The 19,127-nt window shown below is 30.9% G+C and overlaps 1 protein-coding gene across 1 annotated transcript; it reads right to left on the reverse strand.

Annotated features, from left to right (window-relative positions):
- Window positions 1-1,193: 1,193 nt before the first annotated feature.
- Sf3a2 (splicing factor 3a subunit 2) lies at window positions 1,194-13,148 on the reverse strand. Its single transcript, XM_075359672.1, has 6 exons — window positions 12,991-13,148; window positions 10,447-10,640; window positions 9,008-9,141; window positions 4,013-4,142; window positions 3,696-3,823; window positions 1,194-1,822 (listed from the first exon to the last, which is right to left on the reverse strand). The coding sequence occupies exons 2-6, from the start codon at window positions 10,598-10,600 to the stop codon at window positions 1,466-1,468; spliced, it is 903 nt and encodes a 300-aa protein (XP_075215787.1). The 5' UTR covers window positions 10,601-10,640; window positions 12,991-13,148; the 3' UTR covers window positions 1,194-1,465.
- Window positions 13,149-19,127: the final 5,979 nt, after the last annotated feature.

Consider the following 19,127-nt stretch of genomic DNA (forward strand, 5'->3'; position numbering starts at 1 on the left):
ATAAACATACATTTAAAATGAAAGGTACACACCAGCAACAGTATGAGTATATTGACAATGCAAGAGGCATCTTTTAATTATAAGAAAAAAGTAAGATTTTAATTTTACGTCATATATTGTAAAACCAATCTGGTTTTTCAACTTCAATTACACATTATAGCAAGTTGTTACAGGTTTTTAACAGCACCGCAACTATAAAACAGGGTGAGAAAGACAGTAAAATAAATAACTATACGTCTTTCAGTCAGAAACAATATTCTACATGCTCTCCAGATGCAAATGGTTTAATTATATTCCTCATCTTACAAGATTTACTTTGTCTCATTTTTTGGATTAAATTCTTCCTAATAAAATTTCACCTTTGATACATTTTACACTGAAAATAACCTATACAAATCAATGGATGCCATAAAGGCAAGAAAATTAAATACATATATAGCCCTAAAGTTCTACAAATACTCACAGGCTTATATATTATATAATGTTTCTTCTCCATACTGCATGCAATATATGTGAACCACTATTCTACTTTTTTTTTAATCGTTCTTATTCTACCAAAAAGAAATGATGGGTACTCTACTCTGTTATCTTACATATAACCTCATCACTTCTGTTTATTTGCTAATATTAAAAGGACTTCTCTTTAACAACTAATAACTATTGATATAATCTCCTACTTATTCACTGTTATCATATTTATATTAACTGGCATTTGTACTTTGAAAAAGTTTCTTTTCCTAAAAAAAAAATTAGTTCATCATACTCTTGTTAACAATTTATTTTTTAGGCAACTACTGTGCATATATAAATTGTATGAAAATTATGTTTTGATTCAAAGTTGTTTTGAAAAGAAGTCTGCTACAGAAATATCTCATATGATGAATAATGCTTTAAATTTGAAATTTTACTGCTAGATTACCAGTTGCCAAGCAGAATCAAACACTACAATTATTATTCCACCAAAATTTGAGTAATGATATATTTACTTTTATTAGAATTGAATGTTTACATAAGCAGTGTGAAAGATTATTGTGGTTCAGTTAATAGCCATATTTATACTACCATTTTATGGTAATCAATTCTCAAATCACCATATTTATTTTAAGTGTTATTTATCAGAAGTTCCAAATTTAGCATAAAGGATTAGCACATATCTTCTTTACAATAAACTTGATAAAATAAAATATACACACTTGAATTACTAAACACAAACTTTTAATCTTATTTATTTTAATTAAATAACATACATTTCAATGTCTAATCAATATTACAATTTTTATTTCTTAGATTAATGTTATTCATACACAGAATTACAAGTATGAATATTTCTTCTAGCATACAATGTACAAAAAACAACTTTATAGAAATATAATACACATCTATAATCTATTTTAAAATTATTATTTGTTAGCAAAATACAATTCATAGTTAAAATCACACAATAAAAAACAAATTTACTAATCGACTATTGCATTTTAGGTGGAGGTGGTGGCGGCATAGGCATCATTTCTCCACCTAATTTTGGAGGAGGAGGAGGTACAGGATTAAACATAGGTGGTGGTGGAGGATTGATCATAGGAGGTGGCGGTGGTTGTTGCATCATCGGAGGTGGTGGCAGCATATGTGGAGGTGGTGGAATCCCAGGAGGTCCAGGTGGTAGGCCAGGAGGTCTTAAACCTGGTGTTGGAGGAGGTGGTGGCGGCCTTATAGGTGGTGGTTTAGGCTCAACTTTAAATGCAAATTGAAGAAAAAATTGTTTTGTATCATTATTCCAATGTGTCCAAAACTTACCCTCTGATTTATCAACCTCACGGCTAGGTACCTGCAAATACAAAAAAAAAAAACAATATAAGCATCAATAAGAAATCTTAATAGATCTTATCTTAATAGAAATTAAGATACTTAATTTCTATATCTCAAAAAATTAGGATCCTTTTAATATTAATCTGCAGTTCCCCCCCCCAAAAAAATATTAATTAGAACCACATGCATATATCCAGGAGAAAAATCAGGGACATAGGTGAAGATTTATAGTCAAGAGTCAGGACAACAGTTCATAATTGTCTTAAGCTCTATTATTTTAACATACTACCTATTTAATTCATAAATTGGTTATCTTGATCACCTAATACAGAGTATACTGAAATAAGACCTTAACTTTATTATAAAAGTACTTTTGTGAAAGTCCACATCCTCAGTCATGATTTACTTCATATAATTAACTGCACGTTAAAAATATATTAAAAACTATAAATAATAAAGTAAAGTTGCACATGGTTAATGTTTGTTATGTGACTGTAATATTATCATCATATGCCAATATTATATGTCTTATCTTAATATTCTGTACTAGGTGGTTTATATTAATAGAATTTAAAATGTAATTTAACAGTAAAGAGGAAAAATATGAATCTTAAAAATACTAATTTCAATAAAATTACAGTGCATTCAAAATGAAAGTTCATAACATATAAACAGTGAAAAAAAATTTACAGAACTACATCTATTAGTGTCAAGCAGTTGTCGCATCTAATAGTAATAACAAACAACTCTGTTACGTTTTCAACCCCTCTTGCCGTCAGGTGCTGAAACCTAGCGATGGCTAGGGTGCCCACGACAAACTATGGTTACCAGACAATCATGCTACTCTATGTTACAAGCTGCTCCCTCGAGCAATGTACATAGCATCTTCTAAGCAGTCTGCACTCATACCTGACCCAAGGCGGTCACGTCTGGATGGACTCTCTCAATTCTTGTTCGGATGAACATTACTTTAAGTTTTATTTACTTTATGTTTGTTATCTTTAACGTTAAGTTATAAGTTACAAGTGTTGTGTTACAAAATTATTTTAAACTGCCAAGACAGCATACAAACAATCCTTCAATAATCAACAAGGTCTTTAATTATTGAAGGTCTTCATTCATCAACTATGAGCAGATACAGTCCACCCTGGCTCTAAAATCTACCACAATGCTGTTAATCAAAGCCGTCTCATCGATGTCACAACACACTCATATCACTCATATAATTTGATAATTCCATTAAAACTGAATTTTTTTACTGAATAAACCATATTAAACAGTTGAAATAACACAACAAAAGGACTATCCTTGCACCTTCTGCATCCACTAAGTTCTTATCAATGGAATATGTATTCTGCAAATCACAGTCTCAGGTTTCCACAGTTTAGCTTAGCTTTAAAGCATGCTAATCAGTGAATTCACTCTTTATATCACTATAAACAGGACTCTGGGTTCAAATTCTGTTTACATGAAATTTTTTAGCTATCCTAGCAGTTATTAAAATAAATTTAAAAGAAAAAAACAATTAAAAATTAGTTATATCACCAAGCTAACTAAATAATTGTTATCTGTATGTATTGTGGTAAAGACAAAACTGTCAATTCAAAAAAAGCTTAACATCCCATTTTAGGATCTTTTTTTGGTGCAACATAAACTAATATCTAATGGTATTAGTTTTCAAATGGAATAAAAAATAAAGCACTTCAAACTTAATGGATTTTTTCTTTTCTTTTTTCTAACAATGTCTCATAGAAATGGAAGATTAAAATACATAGTAATATATACATACAAAGTAATAAGAAAAATTGTTACATATCTGTAATAATAGTGATAAACGTACAATATTAGTTAATGTAACAAAGAAATTTGAAAATAACATGCAAGATACAAACCTTAAAAGCTATTGTTTCATATGGTTCTGCTGCAAATAGAAGGTACTGCCATTTCCTATCAGGTGGCTCAACTCTTTGTTCATAGGCAGACATAAATCTATGTCTAGGTGTTACACCATCAGCAATTTCTGTAAAGTATAATCTAAATGATTTCAACAGTATATTTGCATATATATTTATTATCTATTATACAATATATTAATGAAAAATTAGATATAAAAAATTCACTTTGTAATTTTTACAACTAAAGATTTAAAATTGTAATAAAACAACTAAAAAAAATTCAATGTAACAGTTTATAATGAATGATGAATTACCAGGATAATCAATTTGAAATAGAAGACTTTGCTGCCCGCTCTCCTGTTCTCTTTGTTTAGTAACACGATAACCAGGACGACCAATTTTCACAAATTTTTTAGGTTCAACTCTAGGCTTTTCAGGTGCTGGCTATAAATAAAATAAAACATTGTTTTAAGAATAATTAATAAACAAATAAAGGAAGAACCTACTAAGGTCCTTCTAACAATGAGACAACAATTACATAGATTCTATTATCACAATCAAGTAGCAAGAAGCCTGCATGTTTCATAACTACAGATATAAATTATAGAGAGTGATTCACGAATTATCAGAGCTTTCTGAATTCATTGTACTACTGAAAATAATGAAAAAAGTTCATACATACATATGTCTTGTCTGTAAAGGCTCCATTAGCAAATTACAGCTACCAAAATATTTCACCCCGATTCCTGGGGAAAGTGAAAGAAAGCCATACTGAAATTCTACGAACTTAAATTAAGGGGTAAACTTGATGGTTTCTTCTGGTTTTTGACCTGTAAATATTGAATAAAATAGATTCCAGAAACATATCTCCAGTACTTTTCATAATATCAGATGTAAAACTAAAAGATTTGTTGTCAAATATTATTTTTTTTTTACTTTTGTAATACAAAATCTTTGTTACATGACTAAATAAATGCTTAAAATTTATTATCAAAACTTGCACATAATTAAATTCAGAGAAAATTGATGTAAAATAGCCCAATAAAAAACAAATACAAGTTCAAGAAATTTGATTTTATAAACTACAGAAAATGAAGTTAATATACAATTATAAAATGTTAAAAGAATAAAAATGTAATTGATTTTAATAAAGTTTACAGTAAATTTTCAAAAATCCATTCTCCTACTTCAATACATTTGGGCTGCAGGCTTTCAGATATTAGCTCTTCCAAATTCTGCACGACTTTCCTAATTTATACGGAGACATCTGTAATACAAGCAACCAACTCTTCACACATATATGAACTCTTCTCTTGTATACAATACTTTTCATCCAACCCCAAATGCAAAAATCTAGCAATGTTAGATCAGGTGATCTTGGTGGCCAGCAGTGTAACATGCTGCACCCACCAGTTTGGTCTAGTGGTTAACACATCTTCCCAAATCAGCTGATTTAAAACGCGTTAAAGCCAGTTATTTTTACATGGATTTGAACACTAGATCGTGGATACCGGTGTTCTTTGGTGGTCGGGTTTCAATTAACCACACATCTCAGGAATGGTCGAACTGAGAATGTACAAGACTAAACTTCATTTACACTCATACATATCATCCTCAGTCATCCTCTGAAGAATTATCTAAACGGTAGTTACCGGAGGCTAACCATGAAAAAGAAAGAAAGAAAAGAAAAGTGTAACATGCTGCACTGCAAAAATCTAGCAGTATTATTAGATCAGGAGATCTTGATGGTCAGGAGTGTGACACGCTGCAGCCAATCTATTGTTTTGGAAACTGCTCATTTAAGTATGCCAATACAGCATGTGAGAAGTAAGGAAATGCGTCATCGTGCTGAAAGTACATGTGGTATCTTGATGCTAGTGGAATGTCTTCAAATAATAGCAAAAATGGATCCTTAAGGAATTCCAAATTAATGTCAGAATTTAAATGTCCTGGGAGATTGAATGGTCCAACTAGCTGATCACACACACACACACATGCGTAAATGCACATGCACACACACACACACATTAATGCTCAATTGGCATTGGAAATTACATTTACTGTCGTATGTGGATTGACTTCTGCTCAAGTGTGTCCACTGCAAGAACCACCGGGAAAGGTGTTGTGATTTCTGATTACTAACTGATTTCTGTTACAAACTTACAAAATTATAATTTCTCATTTTTCAATTTGAATTCAGGAAAGATATATAAACTTTATTTTCTGAATAACATTAGTACTAATTTTTTATTTTATTATTTTTTTATCTTTAATACAACACTATTTTTTGTTTATTGCACTATGTAGGAAAGCAAACATGCTTTGGTTGTACAATACTGAGATCTGAATTTAATAGAGCATTAAAAGATTTGAATAGCAGAAAGGCTCCTGGGATAGATGGGATACCTGCAGAATTACTGCGCAGTGCAGGTGAGAAAGTGACAGATATACAAACTGGTGTGTAATATTTACAAAAAAAGAGGAAGTTCCGTCAGACTTCAAAGTCATGATACCAAAGAAAACAGGAGCAGATAAATGTGAAGAATGCAGAACAATTAGCTTAACTATTCACGCATCAAAAATTTTAACTAGAATTCTGTACAGAAGAATTGAGAGGAAAGTGGAAGAATTGTTAGGAGAAGACCAATATGGTTTCAGGAACAATATAAGGACAAGGGAAACAATTTTACTGCTCAGATTAATTGTAGAAAGATTAAAGAAAAACAAACTAACATATATAGCATTTATAGACTTTTGTAAAGGCATTTGATAACAGACTGGAATAAAATGGTTAGTGTTTTAAAAAATGTAGGGTTCAAGTATAGAGATAGAACAATTGCTAACATTTACAGGAACCAAACTGCAACAGTAATAATTGAAGAACATAAGAAAGAAGCCGTAACAAAAAAGGGAGTCTGACAAGGATGTTCCCTATCCCTGTTACGTTTTATCTTTACATAGAATTAGCAGTTAATGATGTTAAAGAACAATGTAGATCTGGAGTAATAGTACAAGGTGAAAAGATAAAGATGCTACAATTTACTGATATAGTAATTGTAGCTGAGAGTAAAAAAATTTAGAAGAAACAATTACTGGCATAGATGAAAAACTACTGCATGAAAATAAACAAGAACAAAACGAAAGTAATGAAATGTAGTAGAAATTTTGTATATGGACCACTGAGTATAAAAATAGGAAGAGAAAAAATTATGGAGGAAGAAGAATTCGGTTGTTTGGGTAGTAAAATTACTACAGACGAAAGAAGCAGAAGCGATATAAAATACCGAATAGCAGAAGCGAGACAAGTTCAGATGGGTGGATAAAGTGACAGATAAAGAGATGTTGCGGTAAATTGATGAAGAAAGAAGCATTTGGAAAAATACAGTTAAAAGAAGAGACAGACTTATAGGCCACATATAAAAGCATCCTGGAATAGTTCACTTTGATATTGGAGGAACAGGCAGATGGGAAAAATTGTGCAGGCAGGCAATGTTTGGAATATATAAAACAAATTGTTAGGAAAGTAGGATGTTGGGGGGGGGGGGGGGGTATACTGAAATGAAATGACTGGCACTAGATAGGGAATCTAGGAGTGCTGCATCAAATCAGTCAAATGATTGAAGACAAAAAAAAGAAAAATAGTAATTTAACAAAGTTTTTGTATTACAAATGTAAAACAAAAATTTTTTTTTAGACAACAAATTTTCTATTTTATGTTGAATAGTAAGAAAAGTACTGGAGATATGGTTGTGGAACCTGTTTTATTCAATTGGTCACATCAAAAACTATCAGTTTAAGTTAAAACAATCAATTTTATCCTTAATTTAGGTTCCTAGAATTTCAGTATGATTTTATTTCACAGTTTGCTCAGGAATCAGTGTGAAATCTTTTACTAGTCATTTCTCATTACAGGAGTGTATTCCTAACTATTGTTTGCATGAACTTTTTTCATTTTTTTCACTGGTAAAATGAGCTTAGAAAGCGCCAGTAACACTATGTGAATTACCTTGAGTATAATGTGCTGTTACATACATCTATCATAAGTAGAAAATTGTTTTTTGTATGACAGATGAGAAATTTATATTTCAGCAATTAAAAAAAGTGCCATTGGATTTTAACCCAGAAACACCACACTGCCAGAGTTATCAGCATATAATGTACACTCATGAGCTTAAAAACAAAAAAGTTAAAACACCTAACCAGACGTGTGTGGGAATAGATACATTTGAATTGTACACTGCAAATCATAAATTGAGGAAGAGAGTGTTTTAAATCATTTTGTTCCCCAGTTAATGTCTAACAGTGCATTTATAATTATATATCATTAATCATAATTATATATACTGAACATTATAATTTATGTAAAAAGCATCTGATAAAGGTGACTGTTATCATGTCTATTTAGTCATGCCAATAGCACCTTGGGCCACTTTCATCAACTCGTTCTACAAAGACAAATGTTGGAAATTGTGAAGCTACAAGTTCAGTGTTGAGTAAAAATGCCTAGTAAAGGCAGTTACTTTTATACGGATTTGAATACTAGATCATGGATAGCATTGTTCTTTGGTGGGTTGAGTTTCAATTAACCACACATCTCAGGAATGGTCAACCTGAGACTGTACAAGACTATACTTCATTTACATTCATACATATCATCCTCTGAAGTAATACCTTATGGTAGTTCCAGAAGCTAAACAGATAAAGGAAGTCCAATAAAAAAACACTGCGATGCCAGAAACTGCCAAAGCAATTTGTGCCTTATTCCTACATTGTTGATAGTATTCTGTAGAATGATATGATGGATAAATCGACTTGTTTTGTCACTCTTTGTTGAGAATACTAATATCTAATTTAAATTTTCATCCAAGCATCTTAGCTGGCCCAGATACCAAAAACATCAAATTCATCATTTCTTTTACAACTATCTTTCACCCTTTCCAAGAATTCCCTTCTCTTTAACCAGCTTTCGTCTGGGCACTATACTATTTGTTTTCTCAAGGCCTGTGAAAATTATGAACAATATTTACAGTTCTTTGATTCTCTATTATCTTAAAACTAAAATCACAAATTGCCTTCTTATCCCCCTCCCTAGCATAAATTCGTCCTATTCCTCTCCTATTGTTGATTTCACTTTGGTTTTCTGTATAATTTTTTTCCACATTTTCACATTTTAATTTTATTTGCCTGCAGTTTAGTACAGTCCTTCATAATTTCTTTATAGTTTGAAACAAATACTCTTCCTTCTTTAGCACTGAGTAAAAATAATTAAAAAATATACATCATCTAAATATTTATTCATATCATCAAACCTGTTGTGGAGAATCTTTTGCTTCCTTTGAGGCTCTTCTGGCTAAATTAGCTTGATGTTTTTTGCCTTGTGTATGTGCTAAATAACTACCTTCATTGTTATGTAAAGTTAAACACAACTTGCACTCATATGAACCTAGAAACATAAATATTTACAATCAAACAAAACAACCATTCCATTGTAAATAAATAATTATAGCTTTAACAACAAAATCAAAACCATTAAAAGATAATAATCGATTACTTTTACACATTAGCTGAAAAAGAGCGTGGAAAGAGGAGAAAGTCTATACTTACAGTGATAGTGTTTATTTTTATATTAAGGAATAAATGTTACCTATGCAATGATTTTCTAAATCAATTGGATATAAGCTAACAAAATTACACCTTATAATATTTCAGATGCCTGCCTGGCTGAGGCAAGAAGAGCATATATTTCAAGTTTTCAGAGATGGATTTCAAGAGCACGTAAAAAGAAACTTATGATAGATTCTAATCTACCATAAGTTTATTTTTTCTTTCTTTTAATCTACTAAGAAGTAAAGGATCATCAATGAGAAATATAAAGTAAAGAGTGCCAGGAAAATATACTAAAGGAAAAGTTTTACAAAGTTGGATAAAAATATGAGTAAAAAGAATAAAAAAATAGAAGTTGAACCTTCTTCAAACCAAGAAAGTTGGAGAAAAATTGATTCATTTAAAAGTTATTAAGAAAAAAATAATAAATCAGAAAATGATACCTAGGGGACTGATAACCAAAATAAAAATACTATTAAAAATTTATATTTATACTTAGGTAAGGTAACTGAGAATGCCAATCCTAATTAAAAGTGCAATCATACAGAGAGAAAATAGTTTAAACCAATACAGCTTATCTGTTTAAATAAAAGTGAAGATTAAACAAAATATATACAGAGAATGTAACAGGTCAGTTAAAATGGAACTATTTTAAATAGCACAGGTAATACATTAATTAGTACACAGAGGTTTTATTAATACCTATGTGTATTATTACGTAATACACAGAGTTTTCATTAATTTAATTATTAAATGCCAAACTTTTACAATACAAAAAGTTTGTTTCAAATTTGATGAAAATTGCATAAATATATCCCATTATTATAAATAGATACCATTTAATGTACAAATAGAGTACATTTTAACTAAATTAATTACCTTATGATTTAGTAATAAATAAATTAAATAACAAAGTAATTGGTTAATTTCTTTAGTTGAAATATAATAAACATCCTGATTTATTTAGTATGAACATACTTATTTACCACATTTGGTATTTTATATGGTAGTATACATCTACATCATACTTTAAAATACATGAAATTTTAAATTATAAGTAAAAAAAACCAAAATAATATTATCATTTCAAAATCATTACCAAGATAATGAAAATCTCAAAAAATAAAAGTATATAAATACTAACCTAAATGATTTTTCATAAAATATGGATCCTTATTTAAATCGATTGTTTCAAGAGCAAGTTGCCGTAATCTCTCACGACGATCCCTGTTTGATTCAGACCATGACGCTACACCACCTCCCCCTGTTTTACCACCAGGACGATTCTGGAAATCCATCTTTTTAATGGATGATTGAAAATGAGATCAAACAGCAAAACTAAAACAAAAAAAACTGAATAGTATTTCCTTACAAATTATACCACACACATATATGTGAATTCACAAGTTTCATTCTCATGAAAGGATTAATCATCACTAGAGAAAAACCTAGCATGACCTTGAAATAAAAACAAAATGAATACATCAATAACTATTGATAAAAAAGGCAATATACAAAATTGGTACAATAAATAAAGTTTAATAGATTAAAATTATAAATTTTCATGCCAAAAAACATCACAATAATAAATATATAGGTATTCATTAATAGCAACAGTATTTGCAAGCGAATGAGTCGATGAATAAAAAACATCAGGTCCTCACAGGGAATTAGACAAAAAATAAATTGTGATGCTCTCTTTCACAAACTGTTAATGTTCTTTTCACTGAATACACTGCTGGAGTACTCCAGTGACGATTATATACTCCATAAGAATATATAACCATATATTTCCATTTCATATTTTAATGTGGCTTTGATTAATTTTTTTTTTTTTTTTATAACTTTAGATTATGAGATAAAGTTACAAATAATTACGTGTAACAATAATTACATGTAATTATGTGTAACAATAATTACATGAAACAGAAACAGATGAGAAGACAGCACAGCACAAGACCACACAAAAAAGCAACAGAGGTGCAAATGCACAAAGGAATAGCTTAGCAGATAAGTAATATGTAATAAATATTTATTGTATTACTAACAACAGTTGATAAGCATTAATATTTAAAACTCTTATTACACCTTCATAAATAATTAATATGTTAGCTGTCATGAGGATCATTGGCGAACCTCAGAAAAAATAACTAAACAGCTGTGAGGGTTCCTCAGGCCTTGTAGTTTATTAATAATCATAAGAATTTGTGGCCTCTCTATAATGCAGCTCTGTAAGTGTTTAACAGCATATTAGTAATGCAAATCAATGTTACTGACATTCTTTGAAACCCCTTAGATAATTTTGTTGTAGATAGATGACTTTTAGGTTTTAAATAATTTTTAGTTTTATCAGTATTTGTAATACACAAGCCTACAAGACTATGGTTATATAATCAACTATAACAAAGGGAAGCAAGGTGATGGTTTCTCCAATCAAATGGTAAGTTATTTTAATCTGATCAGAAAAACTACTGAATGATATCATAAAGTAACATTTTAATTACTATTCAATAAATCAGTTATTAATATGTGGCTCATCTACAACTTTCACTTAAAGAAAATAGACGTCTTAATTTTGGAAACAACTGTAATTATAAATATCGGGGATAAATAAAAATGGAAATCCTCATCAAGAACAAGAATATGAAACTGAAATGCATACTTTTGTTTATTTGGAGTAAAAGACAAAGAAAATGAGGCCAAAGTGTTGTGGCTCTTATTCAAAAACCACTGAGAAGGGCAGAACAAAAAAAATCTGTAAACTTGTGTCTATTCAGCATAGTGAATGTGAAAAAATTTATGAATGCTGATTTATTATTCAAAAGAACATTGATGATAAAATATAAATAACATATAAAAGAGTAAATTGAAAACAAAAATAGATGCAACAATATAATTAAGGGTAAGAACATAAATAGTATTAATCTGTGTTTATTATTGGAGTTGATCTTTCAACCCCAATAATAAACACAGATTAATACTATACTGTTTATTAATACTGATAGATTAATACTGTTTATTATTGGAGTTGACCGGTGATCTTTCTGGCACTGTGGATGTAATAAAACTGTTTGTAATACATATTTTGTATTTCAAAATTCTTTGTAATACATTACTTGTGAGATGTGGAGGTTAATTTCAGCATTTGAGCTTTTTTCTGTATGAACATATAGTAGCACCAATAAATAATATCTTAAGGTTTTTTCTTTCACAGCCCCTAGGGTAATGTAGAAATTTTTAATAAAAGCGTTTAACAGTATGTTAAACATTATTATAACATAATGAAAAATTACATAGCTTACAGTATACACAAGGAAACGCGAACTATTAATATACTAAAAACCATCCTTCACAAACAACTGACTTCTTACTAACATTAAGCTTACTAAGTATGAAAAATTAGTTGTTTCTTTTTTATTAAACTAAACATTGTATAAACAACTGATGTTTCTTCCCAAGGACTGACAAACTGAGCACAAAATACCTCTGACGCGATTTAAAAATAAATCAACAATTAAAATATATGTGCATATAACTGAAAAATTAAAACCATTTCTGTAAAAAATTTGAAAAGTCAAGTTAAAATTGTAATATGCTGGTTAACAGAATATTAACTACACGAATAAATTGCTAAATTAAGAAGCTTATACAATTCTATTAAATTTAATATGAATAATTGTTTTTTTACCTGATTATAATCAATAATATAACTTAAATATCCTCAAACTATTCAGTCTGTAAACAAAAACGTAAAAGACATAAACGAATTTCGGTAACGAACAAAATAATCCAACTAAGCGTTCACCATCCCGAGAAAATCGTTCGCGTGGATCGATTTCGAGCCGTGGAAGAACTACATTATCGATACTGTGCATGATCGATTTAATAAACGAATTCAACACTCAGCCATCACCATTCATAGAAACAAACGAAAAGAATACTGTTACTGTTAACTGCAGTGGGTTGAGTAAAATACTTTATTTTGGGCCTAGATCAAACTAACTGAATATGAAGTGCGTTTTGGTTCTATTCAACAATTTTTTTGAGCTTTTCAAACATATTTTACACAGGGTTTTTTTTGTTAATATTCCTTGTGACCAGTTTTAGACTTCGGTTCTCAGGCATTCTTGATACGTGGAAAAAAAAGTGAAATCCTAAGTTTTTTCGTTGTACATAGAATCAGGTCGACTTGTTTGTATACCATTTCATATGTGGCAATTCGCCAGACTCTTTTAATAACTTTTATCTAAACAAGTTCTGATAATTCGCCTTTCTGTTTTAAGTAATTGGTCCGCTTTACTTTCATTCTTAATCTGAAAGATAGTCTCACAAGTATAAGGTGCCAACGTAACAACTACTGTGTTATAATGCTGAATTTTGGATTTTATAGAGACGTTTTTTATTGTATTTTTGCCAAGTTAGAATTTTGCTCTTTTAATTTTAGTTATTCTGTTTTGCCATGAATGTTTTTTCTTTAATCTGCAGTGAATGATTTCTTCTAAGTAGTTAAATTGTTCAACTGTTTTTATTTCTTTATCGATAACTTTTTTTTTTGGTTATATAGAGGGAATCAAATATCATATGGCCATTATTTCCGTCTTTCCATAAGAAATTTTCAGGCCAATCCATTGGGAAATTTTCTCTAGGGTGGTGATTTGTTTTTTAACCTCTTCCATATTTAGTGCTAGTAGGGGCAAGTCATCAGTAAATCCTACTACATTAGTTTTTATTAAACTTTTACCTGTTCCTATTATTGTTTTAATGGCATTTTCCTTTTGCCAAATTTTAGTTATGTAGTCCAGTGTATTACTAAATAATAGTGGGGAGTCCATCACCTTGCTTGAACCCGGTCTTTATCGGAAACGGTTCAGACATCTCCTCTCTAAATTTAACCTTGGACTGCATGTTTGTTAATGTTAATTCTATCATTTTCACCAATTTTGGCTGAAGCCCATAATTTTGTAGGATCTCTAGCAAAGTTGGTCTATGAATACAATAATATGCCTTTTTAAAGTTATAAATAATTGCTTATTGCTTATTCTAAATTTTTCCTTTATTATTAACTTTAATACAAGTATCTGGTCTGCACAACTTCTATAAGGCCTAAATCCACCTTGATATTCCCCTAATTGGGGCTCTAATGTATTTTTAACATTGTTTAGGATTATTCTGAAGAGAATTTTATAGGTGCAGTCTAACAGCGTTATACCCCTGTAGTTGTCTGGGTTTGTCTTATCTCCTTTTTTGTAAATCAGGTGGATTATACCAGTCGTTCAATGTGCTGGGAGTGTTTCTTCTTCCCATATTCCTATCAAATGTCTGTGCAATTCTACCAGTGTGTTTTGACTGGCATTTTCCAAACTTTTGCAAACACTTGATCCTCACGACAAGCTTTGTAGTTCTTCAATTCTTTTACTGCTTGTGTTAATTCAATGTATGGGATGGAGGATCACCTTCTTCGCGTTTAGAAAGAACTTCTGGATTGGTTTCTACTAGGAGCAATTCTGCAGGTTCTTCATAATTATAAAGTTTTATGAATGCTTCAGCCAGGATTTTAGCATTTTCTGAACTACTGTGGGCTATTTTACCTTCTTCATCTTTTAGCATTAGTGTAGGGGGATCAAATTTTTGCAGATATTTACCAAATTTTCTGAAGTAATCTCTCATTTTATTTTTGTTAAAATTTTCTTCTATTTGACTTAATATGTCCTTGTGGAAATTTTGTTTAGTATTCTTTAAATCAATTAATAATCGTGAACAATAATAGTAATATTTGTACGGGAAAGTCTTATTAGACTTTTCATTGATAACTGATTCTATTTATACAACTGCCCAAAAAGGTATGTAATATTTAGTGCATGTTTGTTCCACCGTAGCAGCTCAATGGCCAAACCGATTTAGATGAATGACCCCATGTTGGAATCCTTATGTTATCGAGAATGTCATAGGCTATATAAGTATACATATATAGTAGTGGAGATTTTCTGATTGAAGCACAAAGTGTAATGAACTGTGAGCCTCTATCATGGTGATAGCAGGGTTTGAACTGAATGATTAAAATCAATTAAATGAATAATATTACAAAAATATAGAATTAAATTTACATTAAATAAAATTATATTAAATTTCTGTTTAATAATAATGGGCTTCCCGTGGGGACTGCATGTGCGGCTAGAGTGATGAGGTGATGCAAGCACCTCGTGCAAGGCTAGACCAAAATCATCACCATCAAGTGGTAACAAACAGGGTGTCCCTGGGGTGCTGTTTGGGAGGTGTTCTTATAATATCTCTGCAAACAATCATCCGATTTTCATAATTCAATTTGGATATTTGTTAGTAGATTGAAGGCTAACTTTTGCAGTCATCAGGTACACTCTCGATCTAACAGATCGTGGTTTTTCGAGAATGTTGTTATATCTTCGCAACCAATCTTCCAATTTTCAAAACCCAAACGGGGTATTTGCTAGTACAATACAAAATCACGATGGAACCAAACCAGAATAAAGATTAACTGATATACTCAGAAAAATCAAGTGGCCTGCGCTATACCGAGCTGCCACAAACAGTCTTTGTAGTTTGATGACCGAATGGTTAGAGGTAATGGTAATACTGTCTGCATCGAATTGAGGATAGAGTCCAATATTGTAGAATTTGATGTGTTAGGAGGCTAGAGCAAAATGGAATAGCGTGTGCTGCCATTTATATTGTGTTGGGTTGTGGTGGTGCATGAACTACAAGGCACTACCCTCGATAGAGCTGTCATACATCTGAGCACTCACATCATTGCCAAGGGCCAAGCTTATGTAGCACTGAGTCGTGCAAGACAATTGCAGAGTTTAGTCATTAGTTGTTTGGATCCCAGAAAATTAATGTGTGATCCATACAATAAAAAGTCTCTCGAGGAACTCAATTGCTTGAGAAATCTGTAATTTTAGACTGGTATATGCTAATTAACACTGCAGTGGTCATATGGAATACTATTGTAATCTACAAGGAATCCTAAATTTTTTTAAAATGAAATTTTTTGGAGTTGGGGGTTGTATAAAACAAAGTAAAACACAAATTTTAAAATAACTCAACTATTCATACCGAAAATTATAGTTATTATTAGCCAAAAACAAATCTTATGATGTTTAAAAACAACTGTACTTGTAAACTCCAAAATTGATTAAAAATTTAAAACACAAAATAATACATATTACATATTTAGAACACAAAGTGACAAACAATTCTATTACATATTTAGAATAAAAATAAAAATCTGATGAAAAATGCTGTCATAATTTATAAAAATTTAAAATACTTATGTTGAAAATATTATAATTATTACTAAAAACCAAAAGTAGGTGTAATATTGAAATGTGGTGTTCATGATGTAGGTGGCACCTGGAGTTCTAAATACCAGTGAGTTTGTTCTGAATTTTTTTGCCTACCAATATAGAACTCACATCTATCAAGATGAGCTTAATGACTTTGCTCTTCTATAGGAGTGCTTTCTTCTTCTATTTTTATATATTGAGTGTCACTATCCTGAACTGTTTCTTCAACAAAATCTTCCTCAACTTCATCTGGGTCTTTGACAGCAATTATACTTTCACTGTTACTTTTAGCCTCTTACAACTACTGCTGTATCTGTTCCTGATCACGTTCTGACATTTTCAATGCAAGTACAACACTATTTATACAAAAATAATGAAAAATTGAAAATAACTGATTTCTTAAACTGAGATTTGATTATTGTGTAATTGGTCACGCGAAGTACAATGGTAATCCAAGGGCAAACAGAAATACTCAACACATACACTATGACAGCAAGAACCCTGAAACTGCACTGACACATCTGGTGGGTAGCGACAGAAAGGTAGATGACTGCTCAAAGTCATATGTACTACTTACTGTTCATGGAGACTAAAACAAAATGTATGGATTACAATAGTAATTTGCGCAACCACTCCAATGTTAAATAAATAAATTTAAATGTTTATAGTTTCCTCATTTGGCTCAGTATGTTAAGTACGTTATATCTATAACTTTTTGAATTGTAAATTTTTCTTGATGACCACTAAAAAGTTTTAAATAATAACAAAATGTAAAAAATACGGCTGCCTAAAAATAAAAAATAAAAAAATGGAACTATTAAAACAACAATAAATTGAACTAATAAAAAAGAAAACAAGGTGTGAAAATAAAGGACTAAACACTGTTTATGCATTTAATTAAATAAAATAATGGGTGACCAGTCAACTGTCAGTTTTAATTTGTTTAAATATATTTTTAATGTAGAAATAGCAGCCATTTCAAGTTGTTTAATGATTAAGTTCTCACAAGCTATACTGAGAGATTGGTTGTTTTCAAACAGTTATTATTCTAGGATGACTCATTAGTTAAATTGTGGTTGGGATGATGTCATTGTCAAAGTTGGGGTTGTCTATGTGACTAGTTTTGAGGTTTTTTCACTATAAACTGGTCACTTGTAATTGAATAACTGAACAGAATACAGTTATTTGTTGCTACACTCTTTGCCTATCATCAACACATACTATAACTTTTTTCAAGTTTTCTAATATGAATAAATTTTAATTAATAATTGTTAAAAATACACCCACTATGCAAGATGACTTTGTGGCATGACTATTTCCTCATTAAGATGAATGGATAAAAAATGCTCTCACAAAGTAAACCACTGAAATATTTATCTTAATAAAAATTACAAATGTTGAACATTATATTACTGCTATTGTTCAAAAAGATAAGCAAAAATGCAAAACTGGAACATAAATTTCAGCATTAGATTAAAAAAAAACTTAAGTCTAATCCTAATGCATGAAAACATCCTTGATTATTCATCTGTTTTCGTGGTTGTATAGAATCTTTTTCTTACAGAATAGCATCTGGTTTGCTAGGCCATTTCCAACTGTTTCTGTTATTTCTCCATAACAGAGGCAATGTATCCATCTGGATTCACTTCCATAATCTTCCCAGTTGCTGTTCATTATACTATTTGGTATATGTAAAACAAGAACTACATCACTGCATCCAAAATCAGATGGTATGGTAGAACGCTACATAAAATCTATAGCACCTAAGAAAGGTCGTGTCTGCTAATCAGTATGATTGGGACAAGAAACTTCCTCTAATTCTAATGGCTTATAGAGCAGCTGTACATGAATTGACTGGCATTACAATCGTCAAGATGATTTTTGGAAGAGAGTCGAAGTTACCGCTTTGCTCTTTTGATTGACCGCTTGGAAAACAGCAACCCTCAAACAAGTACACAGCAGAATTGGTTAATCATCTAACAGAAGTACATCAGTATGCCCAACATCTGAATATGGCCAGCATCCATATGAAAGTAAGATACAACTTACAGGCCAACTCATCTGGGTTTCAAGAGGAAGATCAAATTTGGCTTTACCGTCCATGGGAAACAGTTGGAAGATGTTCAAAGCTTCAGACAAATTGGGAAGGACCTTTCACCATCTTGAACAGAATCAACAATGTGGTTAAAAGGATCCAGTACAGTTCAACAATGAAGAAGAATGTGGTTCATTTGGATTGCCTGGCGCCTTATCAGGGAGCTGTTCATGATGAACAGCTTTAAAGAGGGGGCAGTGAAACAAGACCAGTATAACAGACCTGAAATGGACCTGAGTAACAGATTCCTACCAATTAAGAAGAAAGTAGCAGAAAATATAATACTGAGAGGAATCCAGAAAGGGGCTAAAAGGAACCGTTTTTGTTTAGGTAACAGGTCTATTTAACAATGGTCCTTTGTAATAATATCTACTGACACATCTAAATAGATGTTGTTCCATGAGAAGAGTT

Source organism: Lycorma delicatula, chromosome 3 (genome assembly GCF_047948215.1).
Source record: "Lycorma delicatula isolate Av1 chromosome 3, ASM4794821v1, whole genome shotgun sequence".
Classification (NCBI taxonomy): Eukaryota; Metazoa; Arthropoda; class Insecta; order Hemiptera; family Fulgoridae; genus Lycorma; species Lycorma delicatula.